Source organism: Podarcis cretensis (genome assembly GCF_951804945.1).
Source record: "Podarcis cretensis genome assembly, chromosome: 15".
In the NCBI taxonomy this organism is placed as follows: domain Eukaryota; kingdom Metazoa; phylum Chordata; class Lepidosauria; order Squamata; family Lacertidae; genus Podarcis; species Podarcis cretensis.
The window spans coordinates 35,558,089-35,579,214 of record NC_137185.1 but is presented as its reverse complement, the minus strand read 5'-3'; the positions used below and the strand labels follow the sequence as shown (position 1 = coordinate 35,579,214).

Genomic DNA, 21,126 nt, shown 5'->3' with positions numbered 1-21,126 from the left:
GCAAATTGCTGCAATGCAACACGGCGATGCCTACATGGGCGGTCCGTAGCCTATCCTATTTTAATTTTTTTTATTAAAAGCAAAGAAAGAAACCCAACACGGCAGCGCCTGGATGCATCCACACGGTGCGCGTGCATTTACAGCAGAGAAGATCGCGGTGTGTGCTCTCCTCCTCTCCTGGCTGCAAAACTGGACGGGAAAGGCAGCAGGAGGGAAGGGATTCTGCAGCACAAGGAGAAAAGCAAGCCGCTTTGCAGCAACCCGACACGCTCCTTCTTGCAGCAGCCGGGAAAAGCCCCGCAGCCAGAGAGGCAGAGAGGCGGTGCAGATGACTCACCCGGCTCCGTGGGCGGGCGGGGTCGAGAAAGAGTTGCCCAGCCCTGTCCGCGCTAGTGGAAATCTACCGCTCCCTCCTCCCTTCTTTCCAGTCCGGGGAGAGAGAGCGATTGAGATTCCGCCCCCTCCCCGCATCTCGGGTGGTTTCCCTTTCTGGGCGGCAACTCCCAGCTTTGAATTTGTTCTGCAAAATAGCGCCCCTCCGTGGCCGATCTTGGCTACTGCAAGACGAGCCCCCGGAATTTCTGGAGTCCGGGAGGTGAAATGGGAATTTCTGCGGGTGGTTTCTCAAGCTTTCCTCGGAACTGTCGGGAAAACTCTCCGCCACCTGCTCAAGCTTTGAGGAAGGAAGGGAGGGAGGGGGGAAGCCTGGCAAATGGCGTTGCGGACCGGAGCTGATGGCAACTGGAGCCCAACCAGATCTAGAGGAGGACATAGGTTCCTCGTCCCCATTACAGGGGTACCTCGGTCAAAACAAAATAAAAAAATTCCTTCCAGTAGCACCTTAAAGAGCAACTAAGTTAGTACTTGGTATGAGCTTTCGTGTGCATGCACACTTCTTCAGATACACGCATGCACACGAAAGCTCATACCAAGAACTAACTTAGTTGGTCTTTAAGGTGCTACTGGAAGGAATTTTTTTATTTTGTTTTGACTATGGCAGACCAACACGGCTACCTATCTGTAACTGGAACAGTGGTACCTCGGGTTACAGACGCTTCAGGTTACATACGCTTCAGCTTACAGACTCCACTAACCCAGAAATAGTACCTCGGGTTAAGAACTTTGCTTCAGGATGAAAACAGAAATCGTGCGGTGGTGGCGCAGCAGCAGCAGGAGGCCCCATTAGCTAAAGTGGTGCTTCAGGTTAAGAACAGTTTCAGGTTAAGAACAGACCTCCGGAACGAATTAAGTACTTAACCCGAGGTACCACTGTACATGGATATGGATTCCCGCCCCGTCCCCCTCTAGAGAATGTGCCCAAGATTGCAATTTAACAGAGCAAGGCTGTCAGATGTAAGCCACACAGTGAAACTTATTTCTTTTATCTTTTTTTTTTAGTGGAATTTATTTCTGAGTACAGTGGTATCTCAGGTTACATACGCTTCAGGTTACATACGCTTCAGGTTACGGACTCCGCTAACCCAGAAATAGTACCTCGGGTTAAGTACTCTGCTTCAGGATGAGAACAGAAATCGGGCTCCGGTGGCGTGGCGGCAGCGGGAGGCCCCATTAGCTAAAGTGGTGCTTCAGGTTAAGAACAGTTTCAGGTTAAGAAAGGGCCTCCGGAATGAATTAAGTACTTAACCTGAGGTACCACTGTAGATATATTCACTACAGTGGTACCTTGGTTCTTAAATGCCTTGGTCCTCAAACAGCTTGGAACCCAAACCCAGAAGCAAGTGTTCCGGTTCGTGGACTTTTTTCGAAGCCGAACATGCTCCGTTTTGAGTGCCACATTTCCGTTCAGAGTGCCACACTTCTATTTTGAGTGTTACGCTGAGGTCTGTCTGTTTTTGCTATTTATTTTGATTTTTTGTTTTTCCGACTCTTTTTTTTAATTTTTGTGACTGTGTGGAACCCATTTCAGCTACTGATTGATTGATTGATTGTGTGACTGGAGTGCATTGTTTATAGCTTTCATTTTATGGATCAGTGGTCTTGTTAGGTAGTAAAATTCATGCTAAATTTCTCTTTTAGGGGTTGTTTTTAAAAGTCTGGAACAGAGTAATCCATTTTGCATTACTTTCTATGGGAAAGCGCGCCTTGGTTTTGGAACACTTTGCTTTTGGAACAGACTTCCGGAGCAGAATAAGTTTGAGAACCGAGGTACCACTGTACATACAAATAGCTCCGCTGGATCAGGCAAGAGATCTATCTAGTTGCATCACTCTGATATGCACAGGAGCCAACCACATTCTTCTTGGGAAGCTGTTAAATGTGACCCAGGGGGCAATAATCCTATCCTAGTGTTGTTCCCTAGCAACTGGTACCCAGAGGTTTGCAGCTGCCAATTCTAGAGATGGTATATAACTATCATGATCAGTAGCAATGGCTAGAATTTGCCCATTAGCTTGCCCGCTTAAAGCTGTCACATCGCATGGTAGAGACATCCACCATTGGCCAATAAAATTGAAAGTCTCATTTTTGGGGGAGAGTCTTCAATACAGTTCAACTTAGATTTAAATTCCCCTCCTGCTAGTTCATAGATTTATGGTGAAGTCCTATACAGATGATCCAAAAACCGAGGTTTCTGTAAGATTTGGCAGAAGCTTCAATACAAAAGAGGACGCGGGTGGCACTGTGGGTTAAACCACGGAGCCTAGGACTTGCTGATCAGAAGGTCGGTGGTTCGAATCCCCGTAACGGGGTGAGCACCCGTTGCTCGGTCCCTGCTCCTGCCAACCTAGCAGTTCAAAAGCACATCAAAGTACAAGTAGATAAATAGGTACCACTCCGGCGGGAAGGTAAACAGCATTTCCGTGCACTGCTCTGGTTTGCCAGAAGTGGCTTAGTCATGCTGGCCACATGACCCAGAAGCTGTATGCTGGCTCTCTCAGCCAATAAAGTGAGATGAGCGCCGCAACCCCAGAGTCAGCCACGACTGGACCTAATGGTCAGGGGTCCCTTTACCTTTACCTATACTGATGATCCAAAAGCTGAGGTTTCTGTAAGATTTGGCAGAAGCTTCAATACAAAGCTGGATGTCACCATCATGAAAAATGTGTTGGTGGAAAAAGCTCTGAGATGCTGGCAGAATACTGTACTTTAAATGGGAGAAGTTGCCCTATTCTAAGTCAGACCATGGTTTGCTCTAGCTCAATATAGTCTACACTGACTCACAGCAGCTCTCTGGGATTTCAGATGTGGGTGGGAGGTTTCTCCCATACCTTCTGTGTGCAAAGCAGATGCTCTACCAATGAACTATGGCCCTTCCCCAACCCAAATAATGCACATGCTGTATCTTATACCCTACTTGTTCACAGCCATGGACTGTTGATGCATAATCTTCAATTTACTGCTCAGCTTTGAATATCTGAACACACGCTGTGCAAGCAGACAGTCCCAGATTCAATACCGTGCAACTCCTGGTAGGAACCTAACAAAGGTGGCAAATCGGCAATCTAAAAATTAGCATTTTTAGTAGCTTCTTCGGGCCCCAAAGATTGGGCTTGGGGGCTGGTGCGGAGGGCCTTGCCTCCTTTAAAGGCATTCTAAGCCTTTCCCTTGAATGTTACATTTTCTTTTCTTTTTTTAAAGCTAGTCCTCTTATACAGTATGTGGGAAGAGAAATAGCTGCACAGGCAGAATTCTTCTGAATTGCCTACTAAGGTGTAAATTCGCTCACAGATCTACAGACGTAGGATAACTGACAAACACCAGGCCTTTTATTTTTTTCATTTTATAATACTACACTTTGTTTTGTTAATATATAATACATATAAATAACTTCATAATAATATTAAGGCAACTGTTTTTATGTTCTGGCTGTCCTCCGATGATTCTCTGTCCACCCTCAGGCAACCACAAAATGTTCGGCTTTGGGCCTAGCCTTCGGATTACAGTATTTAACTTCCTTCAAATTATTTAACTTGCTTCGCATTCTCTCACTCTTGACCTACTAAAGAGTACCATGTTTTTCACCTTCTGTTCTCTGACTCACAAGGGAAAAGGTGTGTTTCAAGTTGGCTGAGACAGACCTGAGAGTACCAACTGCTAGGTTTTACATTTGCAGAATAAATGAATTATAACGATGGGGGTACGGTCCTCACTGCTGCTTTGTCCCAGTAGTCGTCAGTGCAGCCTGACACCTCACAGCAGAGGATAATATTTTCCTTTATTAGTCTACAGAACTCATCTCACACACTCCATTTTTAAGACTGTTCCCAATGACAGACTTTGGGGATTCTCCGCCTTTGTTTCGCTTTAACGTCCAGCCTGGCTGCTTCCGGCTGTGGGTATTCGGGAGCTGTGACTGGTCCTAATAAATCCCTGCTCAAGGTTTGGGATCACCACTGCAGTGATCCTTAAAAGGTAGTGAGTCTTTTTATCCCCACACTGAAAATAAGGAAGAGGGGAGGGAGGTTGAACTATAATAATAATAATAATAATAATAATAATAATAATAATAATAATAATTATTTATTATTTCTTCCCTGCCCATCTGGCTGAGTTTCCCCAGCCACTCACCTGTTGAGTTCAAGGCAGTGGCAGGATTTATTTTTTGCTTTAGTTATGTTTACCTTGCTCTTCAGCTAAGAAAGCAAAGGCCAGCCCAAGACAATCAATCAATCAATCAATTGCATTTATAGCCCTCCTCCCTTGAGCTCGAGATAGCATACATAGTTCTCTCCCTGTGTTATCTTCACAACAACCCAGTGAGGTAGGTGAGACTAAGAGATCACCTAAGGCAGGCATGGCCAAACTAGACGCTCCAGCTGTTTTGGAACTACAATTCCCATCATCCCTGACCGCTGGTCCTGTTAGCTAGGGATGATGGGAGTTGTAGTCCCAAAACAGCTGGAGGGCCAAGTTTGCCTATGCGTGATAAGGTCACCCAGTGAGCTTCCTGGCTGACTGGAGATTTGAATCCTGGTCTCTTGGGTCCTTGTCCAACACTCTAACCACTACAACACACTGCCTCTTTATGGCTTGAGGCAGAACAGTAAATGGTGCGCTTCCCCCAAGACATGATTCATGGTATCTAAGGTTGGCCAAATGAATCTGGCACCTGAGACAAGAAAGGATGCTACAAGTGCCTCTCCCTGGGAGTAAAATATCAATAATTAGAAATGCCTATCAATTCGCTGCCTTTAGTTTAGGCAATGATCCCGTCTAAGGCAGCTCTCTTACTTTAGCCTAATGGTAGAGTTGGCTCCCAGCGCGGCTTAGGTAAAGCCAACCCAAGCAATAAAAGTGGTATCAATCAATAAACAAGAAGATAATCGCAACAGGTTCAAGGAGCAATACAATCAAGATCTTTAAAAGTATTTGTTTTAAATTTGGGTTTAAAGAAAAGACCACCCACATATACAGTATTAGAAGGCCCGGGCAATTAAAAGCAATTTCCCGTGTGGCAGCGCAAAAAATAAAATAAAAAATAAAAATGGTTTCCCCTTGGACTTGGTTGGGGCATGAGTTACATAAATGAGATACTAAAGCTGAGGCAACGTATACCCAATACATTTAAAGCACCCCCCACACAAAAAAGTATTGTGGGGTCTGTAGTTTGTTAAAGGTGTTGACAATTGTAGCTCTGTGAGGAGGAAAATAGAGTTGTAAGGATAGTTTGGTGGGGAAGTGTTGTGTTTTCAGTGTGCTTTACTTGTGTGGGTTTACACACAGCATTCGTGGTTCATCCAGTTGTTTAATCACACCCTGTTGGCCTTCTCAGGCATGAGGATTTGCAGATGGGGCTCCTTTGGTAATTCCACCACCCTCAGGAGTTTGGAGAATGGTGGTCCAGAAGAAGACATTTTCCTGTAGGAGCCCCTAAATTGTGGAACTTCCTCCCCATAGAGATATATCAAGCATCTTCATTGTACAGTGGTACCTCAGGTTACATACGCTGCAGGTTACAGACTCCGCTAACCCAGAAATATTACCTCAGGTTAAGAACTTTGCTTCAGGATGAGAACAGAAATCGTGCTTTGGCGGCGTGGCAGCAGCAGGAGGCCCCATTAGCTAAAGTGGTGCTTCAGGTTAAGAACAGTTTCAGATTAAGAATGGACCTCCAGAACGAATTAAGTACTTAACCCGAGGTACCACTGTACATCTTTTCGCTATAGGCTGGAGACGTACCTCCTTTATATTGTCCTTTGATGGTCAAGATTTTTGTGACCCACCTCCTTTATTCATATAGCTCTGTTCCATTTTGGAGGGGGCATTTGCGAGCGTTTGGCGTGAATCGGATGACATTGAGTTTTTGGCGAAACCGTAACCCCTCAGGTTAGGACACAGAGGGCTAATTTTGTCAGGCGCTGTAAAATGTGGGGTTTTCACCGCCAAACGTTGCAGGGTGTCAGGGACTGGACAGAGAGCAGGAGTGGCACAGACTGCCTCCCCATCCTGACCCCACCCAGGAAGGAGGAGGAAGACGACAGTATAGATTTACAACAGGGGTTTGAGGGAGGTCACAGCTCAGAGGCAGATGAGGCGAAAAGTTGGGAAATAATGGGAGAGGAAGAGGCAGGACCAGGATGGCAGCTGGCCGACACGGTGTCTTTAGAAAGTGAAATATACTCGGAGTTGAGTGTGAATTTCATGCTCTTTATTCAGCTCGTAGTAGCAATGAATGAATCTTTCCCCAAAACGTCTAGCTATATATACATTATTTACACAAGGGGCCCCGCGTGATTGGCTAATTCCAGGCTGCTCCTGTAGGCCAATCAGGTTGTGGAGTCACCTCCTCCAAAAGCTTGATTGGCTGCTCCTGCAGACCAATCAGGTCGCTGATTCACTTCCACCTGGAGCTGGATTGGGTGGGTCCTGCGGACCAATCAGACTGCTGCATTCCGGATCCTATTGTTCTAGGATTCAGCTCAGTACATAACAGAAAGCATTCAAGATTTCCCAGAACCCGGCGAGCCTTGAAAGTAGGAGAGCAAAGGGCTCAAAGACAGAGGGCAAGTAGCAGAACCCATAGAATAGACAAATGAGGAAGTGGCAGAGACAGAGAGGTGGAGATTCACTTGGGACAACACCATTATCCAGGACTCTGGGTTCTAGAGCCTCTCTCTGAAAAGATATAAATAAAAAAGGACGGTTAGAAACCTTCCCTTGTCTTTCCTGGGGAACCAGCTGTGAGCCACTGACAGTATCCTGACAACATCCAGTGTTCTTGGACTACAGCTCCCATCATCCCTTATCATTGGCAATGCTGGCTACTGCTGATGGTGTTTGGAGTCCAGCAACACCTGGAGGACCACAGCTTCACAGCTGTAGTTTACCTTACTGGATGGTATGTATGCTGGACCTATGTATGGTGTTTTTTTGGTGCTGCTTGGCAATTGTGATGGAACATAATGGAGGAGGTATGTCTCTTAGGTCTGCCTGTGAGCAGGCATTGTTGCTCATTTGCATATTGTAATCCAATTGGCTAAAAGAAACAACAACAACAAAAAAAAAACCAGTAGCAGAAACAGAGCTGAGTATGGTAGATAAGTAGCAATTTCTTGCAAGTAAATAGGTCTTAGATACCTTATGCCTATATAATGCTTAAATAGAACTGGCACAATGCAACCATTTTTGTTCACCTATTACACTCAACTCAGCTGAACTCACCACCCTCCCTCTGTGAATTAAGTGTCTATTCCTTTCTTTCCATCACTCCTTCCTTCTCTTCTTCCTGGGGGGAAGCAATTAGTGTTTGTGGAACTGCTGGGCAATGCTGTTATATTGAAGGTAAGTAATTCAGTCTTTATTCTGTTCTCCATGATATGGAATGGCAAAGGTTTAATTATAGCTGTGGTTTGTGTAACCCCCTCCCCAAAGTAGCTTCCTTTTCCTTTATTCCCCTGATCACGATTAGTTGTTTGTTTGTTTTATAAAAGCAATTCAAAACAACTTGGAACAACAAATGAACAACACATACTCTCAAGGCAACAGAAAACAGTTACTATTTGGTTGGTCCCTTTTTCTAACAGAAAAATGATTCCAATTATTTCTTTGTTTGTTTATTTATTTTACATGCTGCCCTTCAGCGCAGTTTACAGAATAAAATACAAGATAAAACACAAGTAAATAATTAACAACAAAACAACAAAACAATAACTCCCCCTTCCCACAGCACTTTGAATTGGGCCAATTAGCTAATTGGACTTGCTCCCACTTTTTTGTATAGGATAGTAGCATAATTTTCCAGGGACACTTCATCAGATTCAATGAGCATTATCTTTAACTATAAACAAAAACATACACAAATATGTCATACACAAACACATGGGAAAGAGAGACAAAGTTTAACACGACGATGGATTATATTCATGTGTTTTGCAAAAGGTTTTGTGATGAGATAAGCTAATGACATTTATGGGTTTGTTTTCTTTAGTAGTTCATGTTGACATGGCATCACTGAGGGGATAGAACAAGACTTTTTCACCCTCGCAATGAGTTAGCAAAAATAGCCAGATCTGGACCCAGAGATGATTCTGTATGTATAGAAGCAAAAGGTCGAGACACGCTTTGGCTTGGCTCCCCATAGAGAGACAGAGTGCCTGTAAACAGTTCCTCAGATCTGTATAATGAAACCCTCAAAATCGGTGCTTCTTCTGAATGAAAATAATCATGTCAACATGGTGTCCTTTTGTCATCATAGCATCATAGTAAAAGCTTTTCAGTGCGGAAAATGGTGCCACCTGGTGGCCCTGACCAAAGATTTGCTCTAGTTTTTGTTTTTATTATATTACACAGCATCACCATAAAGAGTGGTGTTCTGTATGCCCTTTTCTCATTGGCTACACAAAATACCGGCAGCTCAGTGTCACTGGGGAAGATACTGTTATTTACAAAAGCCCTTTCTTTAGCATGCATGCCATAGTGTACATGTGGCTGTAATTGGTTTTAGTAGTTTTTAAATTCAGAATTTAAATGTGCTGGTGGGATGTGGGTAATAAATGGTGGGGAATGAATGTGGTATGTATGTCGTAATCAGCAGCATTGCTTTGAGCTTAACATTATCACCAAATTGCTGAGATCAAACTAGGGGGGGTCAGTTCAAAAGTAAAGCGTTGGCCCTTTATTTATTAAAAAAATAATATATTGCATTTTCAAAAACAGGAACAGAGAGCATATTTAGCCCCCTTCCCCTCCCCCTGTCCCACTTACAACTTCATACCAAATACAGCATGCATACTTCTACCTTTAATAACAATTTTCTTAGAACACCAGATTTTCATAGTCATAATACTTCCAAGGATTCCTCAGAACAACAACACTTTTCTCTCAAAAGGAGACCTACCTAAGGCTTAATGAAATACCGATACTGCATTTTAGCTTGCGAGAGCATTTATGCTCAACTAGGCTGGTTGCAGCAGAAACATTAGACTAACCTCACAGCACATTCCAAAGTAGACTAGAACAGGGCTGCAAACTCAGAGTTACAAATTTCTTTCCTCTTTAGTTGTCTAGGGAAGGGGGGGCCATCCCCCTCTCAGAACACAGGTAAGCACATACACAGGATTTATTTTTTCTTTTCTCTTTTCTTTCTACCAATTGGAGGAAGATTCTCCTTTGGAGCCTCTCTCAAATAACAAACATTTGCACACCTTATTCTCATATTTATCTTGTTTAAGATTGATAAGGCCCAACATGGCTTCCTTAGATTAAATTTTTGAAGCAAAATTGCATTATTATTATTATTTAGATGGCACATTTAAGATAGCCAGCGGATGGATGTTACCTAAGGCCATTTTAAACACAGGAAAAATGTTTCTTAAACACAAATTGAAGGGGCCTGTCAGAGTCCAGGCGGGAAGAAGCACCAATTGGTCTTCCATCTCACTGGGAATCCTAGGACTTGTCTCTTTTGACAGGGGTCCACCCATTTTCTATGACTGACAATCTCTGAAAGGGGAACCTAGGAAAACTCCTTAACTGGAAACTTCGGACACACTCTGAAAGGAGTTTTGGACACTCTCCAAACAGGGGAAACCTGGGCAATCTCCAAAAGGGGACTTTACCCTCCCTCTTTTAATCTCTGCCTGGGAACCCACAGCAACCTTCCTGCCTCTTACAATCTGAATTCAGAGTTCCAACTGAACGCTTGCACACTTGCAATGTCACATCAGAACTCAGAAACACAAAAAGGGGAAAAGAAATTGGTGCCCTTGCCTTCTCTGTTCACAGGTCATCTCTAACAAAGACCACCATGGCAGAGGTGCGGCTGCGCATGGGAGTTATAGTTTTCAGTACAGAGGGAAGTACACGACCTTCTCTGGACGACCACCGAAGGATTAGGTGAGCATCTAGAATTAAAGGGGAAGAGACACACAAAACCCTCCTCTGGGCAACTCCGATGGATTTGGGCCTGTGGTGAAAATTAGGTGATGGAAAAGGGAGGGAGAAAGTTTAGATTTGAAGGAAGGAAAGAATTTTGGTTGCTGTGGTTTAGAGAACCCAACCCACTACCCGTGTTTCCTATTCAAATCACTTCCACATGCGCTGTCCTGGCGATCCCGGGATCTCTTGACTCGTTGTTTAAGTACCTGATTGAGCTTTGTTTCCTCTGGTTAACCCCGCTGGACTATGTCTATGCTGGCTCTTGAAATAGTAAACATTATCCATCCCTCCTTATATTCCTTGTCTTCGTTTTCTCTTATCTTGTTCGTCAGACCAGCCAGTTCAGCATATTCAAACATTTTACACTGCCATTCTTCCTTAGGTAAAGGTAAAGGGACCCCTGACCATTAGGTCCAGTCGTGACAGACTCTGGGGTTGCGGTGCTCATCTCGCTTTATTGGCCAAGGGAGCCGGCGTACAGCTTCCGGGTCATGTGGCCAGCATGACTAAGCTGCTTCTGGCGAACCAGTGCAGCACACGGAAACGCCGTTTACCTTCCCTCGTGGTACCTATTTATCTACTTGCACTTTGAGCAGGGACCGAGCAACGGGAGCTCACCCTGTCGCGGGGATTCAAACCGCCGACCTTCTGATCAGCAAGTCCTAGGCTCTGTGGTTTAACCCACAGCGCCACCCGCGTCCCATCCATTCTTCCTTAGTGGGCACTATACTTGTTCTCCACCTTTGTTGCCAATAAGGTTCTAGCTGCGGTGGTGGTGTATAGTAGTAAACTTTTTGTTTTGGGGGAATGAGGGCCTAGGTTGCTTCTGTCTTCAACAGAAACGTGGTAGGTATGTTGTAATCAGCAACATTGCATTGAGCTTAGCATTATCACCAAATTGCTGAGATCAGTCTAGAGGGGTTATTTCAAAAGCAAAGGGTTGGCCCTTTATTTCTCGGTCGACTCGCCCACGGAGAGCTGGAGGTTTGGGGAGCTGAGTAGAGAATGCCACTCCTTCTCATTGTGCCAGTGCCACTGCTTGCTTGCTCACCCAGAGAGCAAAGGTTACAAAAGGCAGCCACAACAGAGAAGAACCATGAGGCTGATCTGCATTCCATGGAGGTTAACTGTGGCCCCTGGCAGGTACCTGACGATGCCGGACCCTGATGCCGTCTCTGCTTATAACACATCCATCCCTTTGCTTTGCTGGCAAGGCCTGTTGTTTTGAAGGATTGCTCTGCAAGAGCAGCCAAGTTGCCTGGCTGATAATAGACCCTGCACTCCCTGCCTCTAACAGACACCCCCCCCCCGCCCTAGGCAGCTCCCTCCTCCAGCCCTCATCTCCATCTCTGTCCAGGAGACAGGAGTTGCAAGCATGTGAATCCAGGGCAGGCTTTTGCTTCCAGCCATGGCCACCATAAAACCCAGAGCAGCTAGGGGGTGGTGAGGTAGGCCCCTGCCAGGGCGTAGGCTGCAGGGAGGTGGGGCACAAAATCGGCTAAAAATATGTCTATAAATAAAAGTGTTGATTATTGCCTCATAATAAAAGGTTTTAAATAGAGGGTGGGGCAGGGTGTTGGAGGGGAGGCGGAAAGAAGAGCCAATTTGTCAGTGGCTAGGGGGTGCAATCTGGACAGATTGCCAGGGGCGCAAGATCACCTAGCTACAGCTTTGGCCCAGAGGGGTGTTATGTACTGAGTTGAATAGGATCCAAAATGCAGCAGTCTGATTGGCCCTAGAACAATAGGATTCAGAATGCAGCAGTCTGATTGGTCCTAGAACAATAGGATCCAGAATGCAGCAGTCTGATTGGTCCACAGGAGCTACCCAATCCAGCTCCGGGTGGAAGTGAATCCGCAACCTGATTGGCCTACAGGTGAATCCCGGAATTAGCCAATCACATGGGGCCCATTGTGTAAATAATGTATATAAAGCAGACATCCTGGGGGAACTTCCATCCCTCCTCACCACTATGATCTGACTAAAGAGCATGAAATCCACTCTTGACTCTGAGTATATTTCAGGGGTAAGTGGCAATTTGCAAAGGGGAGGTTGTGTTTTCCCTCTTGCTCTGTGAGGCTGAGGTTTTGCTTCCCGGTGTTCCCCATCTCCAAACACCTTCCTTTAGCAACAGGCCCCCAGGGAAAAGGTCACAGGCCTGCCATGCTATTTCTAGCCGAGGCTGGAGGGAGAAAGCTCCCTAATACTATATTTAGCCATTAGGCCTTAGCCAGAAAGGAACATGTGCACTCTGGGTTGTCCTGAATGGCTGCTTGCAGCTGTCATTCTGCCCGTTAAGGGGCACCGGTTGGCCGTGTGGGTTGAAGTGGGTGGATGGGGGAAGCTGTATAAATAGTGTGAACCTAGCCATTCTGGGGTGTGGGTGGCTCAGGGCAGGGTTTTGAGCTTGACTTTCTGAGTGCAGCCTTCTTTTTCCACCAGAACAATGCCAACCCACCGGCTGGTGATCGTGAGGCACGGCGAGAGCACCTGGAACCAGGAGAACCGTTTCTGCGGCTGGTTTGACGCTGAGCTGAGCGACAAGGGGAAGGAGGAAGCCCAGCGGGGGGCCAAGGCTGTCAAGGATGCGGGCTACGAGTTCGACATCTGCTACACCTCGGTGCTGAAGAGGGCCATCCGCACCCTCTGGTACATCTTGGACGGCACCGACCAGATGTGGCTGCCCGTGATTCGCACCTGGCGCCTGAATGAGCGCCACTACGGGGGCCTGACGGGCCTCAACAAGGCCGAGACCGCAGCCAAGCATGGAGAAGAGCAGGTCAAGATCTGGAGGCGCTCCTACGACATCCCGCCACCCCCCATGGATGAAAAACACGATTACTATCAAATCATCAGCAAGGTCAGTGCTGGGTATGAAACTCTGGAGAGAGAGAGAGAGAGAGAGAGAGAGAGAGAGCATACCCTCCAACATTTCTCTGATGAAAATAGGGACGTCCTATTCAATAATAATAATAATAATAATAATAATTAATATCCCGCCCGTCTGATTGGGTTGCCCCAGCCACTCTGGGGGGCTTCCAACATATATAAAAACAGAATAAAACTTTAAACATTAAAAAAACCTTCCCCTTACAGTGCTACCTTCTGATGTATTCCAAAGGTTGTACAGTGGTACCTCGGGTTACATACACTTCAGGTTACAGACTCCGTTAACCCAGAAATAGTGCTTCAGGTTAAGAACTTTGCTTCAGGATGAGAACAGAAATCGTGCTCTGGTGGCGCGGCGGCAGCAGGAGGCCCCATTAGCTGAAGTGGTGCTTCAGGTTAAGAACAGTATCAGGTTAAGAACGGACCTCCAGAACGAATTAAGCACTTAACCCGAGGTACCACTGCATAGCTACTTATCTCCTTGGCTCGTGGGTCTCATAACTCCATACCCTCCCAATATTTCTCTGATGAAAATAGGGACGTCCTAAGGAAAAGTGGGACATTCCAGGATAAAATCGGAAACCGGGACAGCTTCTGCAAATCCAGGGCTGTCCCTGGAAAATAGCGACACTTGGAAGATCTGAGAGAGCCAGTTTGGCATAGTGGTTAAGAGCATTCTGCAAGAATTTGGAAAACTCGGGTGCAAATCCCCATTCAGCCATCAAGCTCACTGGGCAATCTTGGGCCATCAGTCACTCTTCCCAGCACAACCTACCTCTCAAGGTTGTTGTGAGAATAACATGGGGGGAGGTGCATGTTACTCTGAGCTCCTTGCAGGAAAGGAGGGATATAAATGTAATAAGCAGATGGAGGGGAACTGTTTTGCTGCAGATAGTCCAAAACCCTTGAGGACATCACATACACAGCCCAACAAGACAACAACAAAAATCCACCAACAGCATACAAATCAATATAGCCAACCTGATCCGAAACACCCACCCACCCCACTCACACATGAAACAAAGACCACCACAGCCAACCACAAATGAATAACCACACCTTAGGCCAACCCCAACCTCTCTTACCACCGAAAGAACACAAGCGAACAGCAAAGAACCTGCACAAGCAACACTGACACCAAACCCTACATATAGCAAGTGAAATAGAAACATCGCCACCCAACCCCACTCTCCCCCATCTCCCCCCTCCACCTCTCTCCCCCTTTTCTTCCTAATGTCTCAACAAATGAAAATGATTTGTAAAAATGTTACATGGGGGGGGGGAACATGAGAGAGAAATATTGCACACTTTTGTAAATCAACAAAATCTTTAATAAAAAAACCAACCCCCCCAAAAAAACCATGGGGGTACATGTTACTCTGAGCAACTTGCAGGAAAGGTGGGATATAAATGTAATAAGCAGATGGAAAGGAACTGTTTTGCTGCAGATAGTCCAAAACCCTTGAGGACATGATGGGTGTTGATTTTTGCAGAGCAATGAAGGCAGAGCCCATACCACAAGCTTGGGGGAAACTGTGGCCTTCCAGATGTTAGTGCACTACAGCTTCCATCATCTCTGAGAAATGACCAGACTGACTAGGGCTGATGGGAGCTGGAGTCCAGCAACATCTGGAGGGCCACAGGTTCTCTACACCTGCTGTGAGAGGCTAATGTTTTTTTTACTTGCCTGTTGCGATAGGAGAAAATTGCCTTGCATTTTACTCAACATGCAGAAATGGTACATAAAAGTCATCATCAACAGCATTGTCCTTTCATTTGTATAAAATAAAACTAGGCTCAAGGTGACACATACAATAGGGGGGAAATACATAATTACAAATATAAACAATAAATAACGTGCATCAAAAAGTACACAACAAAATCGACAAGTTTCCACATAAACTATAAATCATAAGATATTAAAATGTAGCTACAAAAAATTAACATTAATAACAGGAAGAAAAACGCCCAAGAAAAATCCAAAAACAATACCCTCGCTGGTGACCAGTGAGATGGGGTTATGTTGCAAGAAAGGCTGAGGTGATGGCCTTTGTGGAACAGAAGGGGATCATTTGGTTGGTGAGACGTCTTGTGTGGTTCTGCAGCTGAGATGTTCTGTCTGGCTAGGATACCCTTCCGGTAGCTTCAAGGTACAGGGTTTGGCTTCTGCAAAAATAGGGCCACTTGAGGAATGTGCCTGGATAAAACAGGGATCTCCCTGGCTGCTGTACTGAGCCCACGAAAGCTTCTTGAAGGACTGAAAAGCAAGCCTGTCTGTGCTGCTGTCCCTTGTTTCTCTCCTGTCTGACCCCATCAGGACAAAGCAACTTTCCGCCAGCTTATGCGGTGAAAGACCCATTGAGTTACCCTTCCTTTCCCACTCGCCACACATCCTGCCAGTTTGCTGCTTCCACATATTTAATATACAAAGCTGCCTCCCACTGAATGAGGCTGTCTGCGGATCCAGTTTAGTGCTGTCTACTCTGACTAGCAGAGACTCTCCCTGGTCTCAGGCTGAAGGTATTTCCCATCTTGGAGATCCAGCCTCCTTGGTGGACTAGTCCACCCCTAGCACTCCTACTCTATGCAGGCAGTCTAGAGCTAGAGCGGCCCCAACATATGGCTGTCCGGCTTCAGCTTCCAGCAAGAAGGGCTCATCACCCCTCTAGGTCACTGGTACTGTGGTTGAACTACTGTTACTATTAAGAGCCCACCTTCCTGTAATCTAATCTTTTACACACACACACACACACACACACACACACACTTAAGTTTTCTAAATTACAGTACATTTCAAAATACTCATTTACACAACCTTAAATCAATGACTTCCCTCCATCTCTTTCCGTGCTTCATTTTGCATACCATAGTAAAGCTAAAGGGACCCCTGACCATTAGGTCCAGTCGTGGCCGACTCTGGGGTTGCGGCGCTCATCTCGCTTTATTGGCCAAGGGAGCCAGAGTACAGCTTCTGGGTCATGTGGCCAGCATGACTAAGTCGCTTCTGGTGAACCAGAGCAGCACACGGAAACGCCGTTTACCTTCCCACCGGAGCGGTACCTATTCATCTACTTGCACTTTGACATGCTTTTGAACTGCTAGGTTGGCAGGAGCAGGGACCGAGCAACAGGAGCTCACCCTGTTGCGGGGATTCGAACTGCCGACCTTCTGATCAGCAAGGCTCTCTGCTTTAACCCACAGCGCCACCTGCATCCTTTTGCATACCATATATCCCTGCATAAAACCATTCAGTAATCTATTGTTACACCATCAAAACTTATTTACACTGTTGAAATTATCTTAATGCCACCCGCATTTTTAAATGTACAGTCTTCCCCCATATAATCAGTAAACATTTTCCAGTCTTCTTTAAATGTATGTTCTTCTTGTTCTTATTCTATATGTTAAATCTGCAAGCTGCGCCTATTCCATCAGTTTAAGTTGCCATTGTTTATGCTTTTCCAATGCACTTTGGTCACATCTACACCATACATTTAAAGCACATGACTTACCCCAAAGAAGTCTGCTGAGGGTCCTGGGAATTGTAGCTCCATGAGGGGTAAACTACTTTTCCCGTTATTATTTGGGATAAGCCGAGTGCTGATGGGAGTTGGAGTCCATTCTGCTTTAATTCTGCAGGCTAGCCTTCAGCAAGATATCCCATGGAAAACCACCAGCAGTGATCTGAAAGGCTTTCTTCATCCCCCTCCAGCAGATCTGCTAACTTTGTGACTATTAGGTTCTCCTTCCCAGTGGCATATCCCTTTCCATTTATTTATTTATTTATTTATTTATTTATTTATTTATTTACCACCCTATACCCAGAGGTCTCAGGGCGGTTCACAGAAAAGATCACAACATATATAATCAGAATAAAAACAACAACCCAGTAACAAACACACACGGCAGCAAAGAGCCACATTTTAAAAGGGTATAGGATGTCAAACAGATCAAAGGCCTGGTTAAAAAGGAACGTTTTTGCCTGGCACCTAAAGGTGTATAATGAACTTCCCTGGGGAGACCATTCCACAGACCGGGGAGCCACTGCAGAGAAGGTCCGTTCTTGTGTTGCCACCCTCCGGACCTCTCAAGGAGGAGGCACACAAAGGAGGGCCTCAGAAGATGATCTCAGGGTCCGGGTAGGTTCATATGGAAAGAGGCAGTTCTTGAGGTATTAATGAAGACCCACCTGATGTTGAGGAGCCTTATATCCCAGGCCTCTATAGCCTTTACTTTTAACTGGTCTGAGAGTCACCTCTGATAACTGGGAACTATATACTGGTTCTTTTGAAGGCTCCTAAAGCAGTTTAAAGAGAGAGCCATTGACAATGTAGTCAAGCCCAGAATTGCTATCCAGCCCTTTGCCAGATTTCTGAGCACCTAAAGTTGGGATGAACCACAATGGGCAGAGACTACAGGCTAACAAGAATGCTCTTTGTGCTCCTACCAACCAGTTGGTCCACCTAAAAAGTCCTGGGGTTGGGCCAGATCTCTTAAGCCTCTCCCCTCTAGTCCAGAATTTACCATTGTTTTTCCCACTGCACCATCCAGGCACGGCGCTATGCTGGTTTGAAGGCTGGGGATCTTCCTTCTTGTGAGAGCCTCAAGGACACCATTGCCCGTGCCCTGCCCTTCTGGAATGACGAGATTGCGCCCCAGATCAAAGCTGGCAAGAGGGTGCTTATTGCTGCCCATGGCAACAGCCTTCGGGGAATTGTCAAGCACTTGGAAGGTAAGGGGCTATCTTGCATCACCTGTCAGCCTGCATCTCACGTATACCTGCGTTTTCCCATCTTCTCTATCTCATAACTTGCATAGGGCATTTTTGCTCAGTTGTGGGCAAAAGTTCACCTCCATTCATTTGGCTTTTAGCTTTTACATGAACATTGCAACTGATTGGGGTAGTGTACAGTATTTAAGCCTTGTGGGGGGAAAAGCTTCATCTTTCTTTTTAAAAGTCAAGTTTTCAGTCCTCAGCTATAAATCTCAGGGGCCAGAGAAGGCTCTGAGCAGGATTTCCAGTTATTTGGGAAAGAGCTTTGGTAATCTGCAAAATTACCCACCCCCTACTTTGGCTGACCAGAGGGAGAAAAAGTTATGCAAAATTGCCATATTTTTTGCAAATTATAAAGGTATATCGTTTACACAGCTCTTGCTCTCACAGAATTTGAGTTAGCCTGGTGCTGAATTGTGGTCGTCTTCTTCTTTTTTTAAAAAAAATGTAAACCTGCCCTGGAGGCTGTGGTTTGGGCTTGAGCACAAAGCTCGTTCATTATAAGGAAGCAGGGGATTCTGTGAAGGCGCTAAGAACATAGGAAACTGCCTTATACCGAGCTAGGCCATTGGTCCATATAGCTCAGTATTGTGGACACCGATTGGCCCTGGCTCTCCAGGGTTTCAGATGGGCGTTTTCCCATCTCTGCCTGGAAATGAACTGAACTGCGGATCTTCCGCATACAAGACAGGGGGTCGGCTTTCAGCTCCTCCGCTGCTGCAGTGCAAAATTGCCAACTCAGGTCCTAGCAGCGTTTTGCCCTTGCAGCTCCACAGTCCGATCTAGCAGGGATGCTTGTGGGGTATTTGTGAGGCCAGGGTACCAGAGAAGACGCCTGGGGCCATCATGAAAAACCTGTATCGCTTTACAGGTGACCTTTAGTGGGGCAGAGTGCCAGCTCCCTGGCTTCTGAGCTATGTACTCTATATCCTTCCCACTTTAACCTGCATGGTTTCAGTGCCTCCTTGAAAAAAACCCAAACTCTCTCTGCCGGAAGCATTGCTGAGAAGCACGCAGCATCCTTTGCCAGTTTCATTGATTCAGAAGTGATGGTTCTGCACACATGATTTAGTATTTCAGGGTCAGCAGGCCTGGGTTGCTCCTGACCAACCCTATATCCTCAAGCAGCTGATAAAAAGAGCTCTGTGCTCTGCGACCCTGCAGCCTGCTTGAAGGTTGCGTTGCTATTTCCAGTCCAGAGTCGCGTTACAAGATTTGAGGTTGGCAGAGTTCATGTTCCCAGGCTTGGCTACTGCCATCTCCATCTCAGGCCCCGCTGGTAGCCTCATCGTCGAACATCTCTGCCCCGAGATTCTGTTTCCCTGACCTCTGTGAATGTGCACTGTCCCAAAAGGGCATGGGCATACCAAGGAGGCTGCTTACAATTCTAGAGGAAGAGCGGGCAGCATATATTATAGGTCACGCAAGCTGGCACTAGCACCTTTGAGCTTCCCTGGTGTCCTCTGCTGGTAGCTGCTGAGACCGCTGGTTTGGGAAGCTTCGTATCTTAGGCATTTCCTTGGAGACAGCAATATGCTGCGTGTGTTGGCTGCAGAGAGTCAGTGTGTTGCTTGGGGATGTTTCATTTTGAGCGCAGCACGGAACACATCTCGCTAGACAATTATCTATGTGGATTTTTTAAAAAAAGAAAATTAAGCAACAGGGGTTACCGTATTTTTCGCTCTATAACACGCACCCGACCATAACACGAACGTAGTTTTTAGAGGAGGAAAATCTGTAGGCATTCCCTCCATAACACGCACAGACATTTCCCCTTACTTTCTAGGAGGAAAAAAGTGAGTGTTATGGTGCAAAAAATACAGTAATACTTTCCAGAGGAGCAGCTTTTTCAGGATGTTGCAGCAAAGATAACAAACAATCTGGGGTGGCTTTCATGCTAAACCATGATCCAACACTATTATTATTATTATTATTATTATTATTATTATTATTATTATTATTATTTCTTATTTCTTATTTATACCCCACCCATCTGGCTGGGCGAAACCAACAGAATATTCTGTTGGCAGCTCCCAACAGAATATTAAAACTACGATAAAGCAACAAACATTTAAAACTTCCCTAAACAGAGCTGCCTTCAGATGTCTTCTAAAAGTCAGATAGTTGTTTATTTCCTTGTCATCTGATGGGAGGGCATTCCACACGGCGGATGCCACTACCGAGAAGGCCCTCTGCCTGTTTCTCTGTAACCTCACTTCTCGCGGTGAGGGAACCGCCAGAACAACGCCCTCGGAGCTGAATGATGGGGGTTGAGATGCTCCTTCAGGTATACTGGGCTGAGGCTGTTTAGGGCTTTAAGGGTCAGCACCAACACTTTGAATTGTGCTTGGAAACGTACTGGGAGCCAATGTAGGTCTTTCAGGACCGGTGTTCTGTGGTCACTGTGAGCAAACTTCAGGCTTCCATGCTTCCCCTCCCCTTTCCTCTTGGACGCTGCAAGGAGAACACTAGAAACATGGTGACACCGAAGAACAGTTTCTGTGTGTCCAGACCAGGCATACGTTTTATGTTTGAGGACTGAGCTCTTTCACTGCAAATTTATTATTATTATTATTATTATTATTATTATTATTATTATTATTTATACCCCACCCATCTGGCTGGGTTTCCCCAGCCACTCTGGGCAGCTTCCAACAAAATATTAAAATACAATAGTCTATTAAACATTAAAAGCTTCCCTAAACAGGGCTGCCTGTTTAGGTTTTAGAGCCAAGCGCTGGCTCCTTTTGGCCCCTTCTAGCTCTCCCAGGCAGATGTATTGTCGCTTGAGCTGGGTGAGCGGCCGTCTGTATGTGTGGTTGTTAGGTTGCAAGACACTATCTCTGACAATCGCAGTGCTTTGACAATGCACAGAGGGGGACCATCTGACGTTGTCTGGTTCACCACATAGGTATGTCTGATGCGGCGATTATGGAGCTCAACCTCCCGACTGGGATTCCCATTGTGTATGAGTTAGACGACAACCTGAAACCTACGAAGCCCATGCAGTTCCTGGGTGATGAAGAGACCGTGCGAAAGGCCATGGAGGCTGTGGCAGCCCAGGGCAAAGTCAAAAAGTGAGAGGAAGCGAGAAGAGGCACTGGTGAAATAAACATTTGAAAACCCCA

At 45.8% G+C, this 21,126-nt stretch overlaps 1 protein-coding gene across 1 annotated transcript; it reads left to right on the top strand.

Moving 5' to 3' along the window:
• The first annotated feature begins 12,701 nt into the window (after nucleotides 1–12,701).
• Nucleotides 12,702–21,126, top strand: PGAM2 (phosphoglycerate mutase 2). The gene is made up of 3 exons (XM_079955229.1): nucleotides 12,702–13,195; nucleotides 17,776–17,956; nucleotides 20,910–21,126. Exons 1-3 carry the CDS (start codon nucleotides 12,782–12,784, stop codon nucleotides 21,077–21,079), a joined length of 765 nt encoding a protein of 254 aa, XP_079811355.1. The 5' UTR covers nucleotides 12,702–12,781; the 3' UTR covers nucleotides 21,080–21,126.